The 6000-nt window shown below is 40.5% G+C and overlaps 1 protein-coding gene and 1 gene segment (V, D, J or C); both read right to left on the bottom strand.

Annotated features, from left to right (window-relative positions):
- The window catches only part of LOC110296435 (anionic trypsin-2-like), a 7318-nt gene extending 4152 nt beyond the window's left edge, over positions 1-3166 (bottom strand). Inside the window, exons 1-5 of the mRNA XM_021165139.1 lie at positions 3127-3166; positions 2024-2183; positions 901-1154; positions 402-538; positions 3-135 (exon numbers count right to left, since the gene is read on the bottom strand). Of these exons, the coding sequence (XP_021020798.1) occupies positions 3-135; positions 402-538; positions 901-1154; positions 2024-2183; positions 3127-3166 (724 nt within the window). The remainder of the gene's footprint in view (positions 1-2; positions 136-401; positions 539-900; positions 1155-2023; positions 2184-3126) is intronic.
- LOC110296769 overlaps positions 1-6000 on the bottom strand; it is a 313901-nt gene that overhangs the window by 246461 nt on the left and 61440 nt on the right.

Genomic DNA, 6000 nt, shown 5'->3' with positions numbered 1-6000 from the left:
GGTGTCCTGAATCCAGTCCACATAGTTGCAGACCTTGGTGTACACACCAGGGTTGTCCTTCTGGGCACAGCCATAGCCCCAGGAGACAATGCCCTGGAGCTGTCCATTGCAGACCACAGGGCCACCAGAGTCACCCTGGAAGGGAGAAATACAGTATTGAAGGAAGAGGCATAGGGAAAAGGGACCACATTACTCTGACCTGAAGATGCCATTGTAGCCATGCTTTGCCTCCCTTGGTTAGCCCATCCTCTGTTCTGACTGACATGTTGAAATAACCTCCAGAATAGCCCTCCTCACTTTTCCATGGAGCCACTACAGGAAACTTCCTGTCTCATACACTTGGACATACTAACACCAATCCTATGAGACTAGATTCTTTTTGTAAGATAAAAGCCAATTACCTGGCAGGAATCTTTGCCTCCCTCCAGGAAGCCAACACAGATCATGTTATTGGTGATCTTTCCAGGGTAGGAGGCCTCACAGTCAGCCTGAGACAGCACTGGGGCATCCAGGCACTGGAGCAGGTCTGGGTTGTTCACTTTGAGGAAAGGATAAGAGAGAATGTGATTCAAACCAGGATAGACTTTAACAATCCAGTGGAGAAAGTCTACAGATCATGGAGCATCCTTCAAGATATGAAAGCCCAGCAAGAAATTTAGATCCCAAAATAGCCATTATTGATGTCCTTCCTAGAAGTAATAATAGAATATTCTTTATCTCTTCTGTTTCCAGGCTGGGAATAAGATCATTTTGTGTGCAAATATCTCTTGTACCCACTGCACCGCTCTGTATTATTAGATACTTTCAATAGTTTTGCATCTTAGAAACCAATGGTTTCAATGTAGAACCTCATTTGGTTCTCAGAAGTAGTAAAGGAAGCAGACAAAGTAACCTACTCACCACCAGAGCTCAAGGTGTTGCCCCATCCAGAGATGAGACACTGAGTGCCTGCAGGTGCACAGGAACTGGGCAGAGCTACAGTGGCCACTCTGGCATTGAGGGTCACAGGGGATGCCAGTTTGATCAGCATGATGTCATTGTCCAGGGCCCATGAATTATAACTGGGGTGCCGGATGACCTTGGCAGCATTGACAAACTGCTCATTGCCCTCCAGGACATTGATGTTGTGCTCCCCCAGTCTCACTTGGATGCGGCTGTTGGCAAGAGAATCATGTTATAATTTTCTTCTCCATCACGGCAAATAGTTCAGAGTTGTTAAACACTTTTTGCTGAATGATCTTAGAATAGGGAGGTGCCTGGTTGAGTATCACAAAAGTGACAGTGATGTGGACAGCAAGTAACAGTGAGACCAGATTCCTTTCTGTTTTGAAGACAGGTAATATGATTCAGGTGAATGACTGCTCATCAACTCCTGTCCCTCCACCCTTTATAAACAAAATAGCCCCTGTATCTTCATTTTTCCTCTGTGGCTTTGCAACTAAATCTTCTCCTCCAAAAATTGTTACTTTCATCAGTCTATTCCAGTGTGTAATAAGAATAGCCATGTAACTGTGGCATCTCCCAACTTGCTCTGCATTCATTCTCTGTGTTTTCCCCCTAAACTTTTCAAATTATAATCTGGCTCCTTCTGATGCATGTTCAGGTCTGACACTATCTGGTATACAAACTGTCTCTCAGTTCCCTCCTTATAGTGAAACTAACAGAAACACACAGATTTTTAAAATGTTCACAGATTTTCCATACTCACTGAAACTCTAAGTTTATCACCACTGTATTGGACACAGCATTGCTCTTCATGAATGTCTTTGTGTGACTTCAGTTTTGATTCTGTCCTACAATCAACTTTCCATTCCTTATCTACATATTTGAGGTAGTTTGAATGATCTTCTTTTGTGTGGAGGGCTTCCTATTCTGTACTCTTATCCTTTCTAAACTCAATAATTTACTAATCTCTTTACTGTGACTGTTGCCATTCACAGTATCAGGTATTTCTTGCTTGATCTTATATCTGCTCTTCAAAAGGTTAAGTGTGTGTTCTGTACAGACAGGGCCCATCACTTACGACTTGTAGCAGTGAGCTGCAGACACCACCCACTGGTCATTGATGAGGGAACCTCCACAGAAGTGGTAGCCAGAGTTCAGGGACACCTGGTAGGGAACAGAATTCTCTNGGCAGGTGTATCCTCCAACGATCTTGTCATCATCATCCACAGGGAAGGCAACTTGAATAAAGACAAGAAGACCAATGAGAAGACAATTCATCAAGGTGTTGTTAGGTGGAGCCCTCAGCTTTCAACTAACCAGGGGTTCTTAATTAATGCATTAATTAATTATTTTTCTTAGGCATAGAACAGCTTGTTCAACACAGTACTGCACTACACATTACTGCAAAACAATAGGAAGATACTCTGTATGTACTTCACTCTCATGGATTCCCAGCCATAGGGCAAATGATGCTATCTGTATGCAGGAATAGTGTATAGAGATGGTTGTGTTATCCTCTACTTGTTTTGATCTCATATTCTACATTCTTTGAACCCTTTTGTCTGTCACATATTTTAAAGAGTTACCCATGGTTGGAAGTATCTTAGATAATATCCTGGGTATGTACCCATGGGGTTTTATAGCTTCAGTTTGTATTTTAAGAAAAATGGAGAACAGTCCTTGTAAAGAACAGAGGGATATAATATTATTGTTAAAGATCATTGATTTCTGTATTTGATTGCATGTTTATAGGTCTTAAAGTCATTTGGGTATTTATAAAAATGTATGGTACCAAAATATCCCTCCTGCTATGAGTCATTTTCCCATGCACATAAGTTAAGTATTTCAATAGTCTGTAGTTTATTGAGGACTTCAACTTTCAACTTAGGCATTTCCTTTGTAAAGAGAACCAGGCCTGAGCTAATGGGCTCATATAGGCTCATTTCCTGTACCTTCCAGGTGCCTTCCTTTTTTTATATTCTCTGATCACTAAATAAGTGAGAGTGGAAGGGGTAGGAAACTATAGGCTTGCAGAGAAGTTTGAAAGGTTGAAAGCAGAACTGTTGCTGGAGGAAGAAAGGGAACATTAGAGTTGAGATGGGGTGAAGAGTCACCTGATGATGGGGTTCATGGCTTTCAAAAGAAGGAAGAACAAGACCTGGGTTAAGACATGGAACTCACCAGCAGCTCCCACAAGGGCCAGGAACAGGAGTGCTCTCATTTTGGCAGAAGGTAGTGAGTACTAGGTCAAAGCCTGCCTTTATACCCCAGTTCAGCGAGAAGGAGGTACTAAGGGGAGGGTTCCCTCTACTTCTTCACAAGCACACCTGTGGTTTTCTCTTTCCAAGTGCCTTGAATTATCTCTGTTCTGTTTGTCTACCCTGTGTGTGGGTGACGTACAAGTGATAAGGAAACTTACTCCGGGTGCAGCAAGGAAAGACTGAGTAGAGGTTTTGTGAAACACTGGCAACATAGAGTCTGTCTATTCATCATAGCCTTTCTAAGGCTGATATGAAGAGGCTGTGTGTTAGGGAATGGCCATATTCCTCTTATTCTTAAATATCCTCAAACATCATGGGAAAATGATATTGGTCCTGTGGCAGATATTCAGGACCTAGAGACCCATTTTAAAAAATATTGTATCTGGATCTAATAACTATGAGATGATGATTAGATATACAATAATTCATCATATAGAAAGTTCATATCTAGGTGTTGAGGAAATAAAAATTAGAGTATTTAGTAAAATGTCTAGGAAGACAAAGATATGGATTGTACTGTCAGTTTTTTATTTGCTCTCCTTTCTAGTAAAGCTCATATATGAAAAGTGTTTTGAAGTGTGAAAAATAAAGTTTGAGTAGATGTTTCTGCAATATGATCCAGAGATACAAACAAAACCACACTCTCCTCTTTCTTCTCTGTCATGAACTTCTACTTTACTTTTTCTTCTTTTGAGTCCATTTCTGCATCTTCATGGTTCTATTAATAATCTTTGTTAAAGATTAAAACTTCCCTACCTTCTAGATACATGCAGTTTGAGATTGAAGCCTATTAATAAGATTTGAGGAAGGTCTTGAATAATATACAGTCTGATTTCTGTTCACAGAGTTGACTTCAGTAGAGAGACTACTACATTATCAAGTTGTCATGAATACAAATAAGGATTAAAAATATAGAGGGATTCTGATGTTCTATGTTTTTCAGTGACACTATTATATCAGACTTAGTTCAGAGAAAACATTCCTGTAAAATATCTGTGAATGGTTCTAACAAAGCTACTGAGTCCTGGTACTCAAGTTTATTGAGACATAAACTGCCTAGAGGTAGTGTATTGAGAAAATGATGTGTGAGGTTACATGTACTGTTATGAGCTTGAGCTAATTTGAGGAAACCCGTTACAGAACCTGCTTACGTTTTTAGTTAGTCTGATCTTAGTGTTGTTCATGGACAACAACAAGCAGAGTTCAACAAATGCACTAGAGATGCTGATCAAAGAAGAAAAGTCTGAGTTCATGATCTAGTGATTTGTTTTGACATGACACTTATTGAAAATGGTGAAACAAATGGACAGCAAAATGTTCTGAGGAAAACATCCCTGTGAGGACTCTTAATGACTTCTGTACTCAGCCCCGCCATAACTGGCGCAGCTACACGACAGAATTCATTCTCACAGACCTTCCTCATGTACACTGAATCTCATTAAATGCCTCATGGGGTCATGCCTCAGTGGAGTACTATTCTATCTGTAAAATTTCTGACAGATTCAAGACTTTTCACTGAACAGTCATGCACTACATTATTTTTGGGTGGAGCCCCTAAAGAGGGCTTCTTTTAAAAACTGTTTTATGGTAGAGGAGAATAGGACTTATCTGTAATTAATAAGAAAGATACTATCATCAGATCTATGCTTTTTCTTTCTAAGAAACTATGTAAAATTGGCATATAGTCTCAAGGCTACAAACAGGTATGGAAAGCCTTGTGAAGTGTGAGATTTGCCACAGGTGGCATCTAAAAGCCTAAGCATGCCAATAGTCCCAGAGAGAAAAGTTAAACATCTAGCTCCTCTTACCATTATTTTCCTGGCAGAGCTTGAACACCAAAATTTATATTTTACCTGGCACTCTGTCTCAGAACCTTGAACTTTACCTTACTATGACTTCTTACCCACCTAGGTCATACCCAACACAGGGCTGCTCATAGGTAGCAGATAGGTTGTTAGGTTATCATTATGGTTAGTTGTACAGTAAGCAAATTTTCTGAAATATAGTTAATATGTTGCTGTAATGTTTTTTCTTTTTAAAAATTTTTTTTCGCTTCTTTGTGAGTTTATCAATATCCACTCAAATCCTAGTTATCTGCCATCTTCTTATATCTGCCCTTTTACCTTGCCACTTCCCCCAAATTAATGTATACATGAAATATCTTAAAACATTAGCTGTCATGTGTCACATTCTATCCCAAAATATACCCCTCTGTTCATCCATTTTTACTTGCAAGTATTCAATGCAATGAGTCATTGGTCTCATTTGAGGTCTCTTGATTCTCACTTGGTTCCTCACTGGGACTTTCCTGTTTAATGTTGTTGTTGCCCTGTTTTGTGGAGCTCCTGTAGCTTTGGATCAGTATAACAGGCCATTTTATAACCCACAGCAGTTCACAACGGTTGTAGATTTTGCTGTGATTCAACCTAAAACCCTTAATCTCGGCCTGAATGGTAGCTGAGCAGGGCAGCCTGCTTGCTTTCCCTTATCTATAGCACCAGGGAAGCTCTTTAACACTGCTGCTGTCAAGTTACCCTTTAACTCTCCTATTCCAACCCCTGAAAGAGTCAGTAGTACGCTTGCTCTCAGGACTTCAGGGTTCGGTCATCCACACCCATGCCTCTAGAGTCAATCCACTGTGTTGCCTAGTTAGATGTAGGGCTCATTCTCATAAGTGCTGCAGTCAGCAAGGGTCTGGGCCCACTCTGCAGCTCTTAGAACCTTGGAGATTTCTCACCCTTGGTTTCTCCATCAGGACCAGCTCCACTGTGTAGCCAAGGTGATTTACAGGGTT

Source organism: Mus caroli, chromosome 6 (assembly GCF_900094665.2).
Source record: "Mus caroli chromosome 6, CAROLI_EIJ_v1.1, whole genome shotgun sequence".
Taxonomy (NCBI): domain Eukaryota; kingdom Metazoa; phylum Chordata; class Mammalia; order Rodentia; family Muridae; genus Mus; species Mus caroli.
Note: the sequence above shows the minus strand (reverse complement) of the source record. Positions and strands in the feature narration are given on the sequence as shown.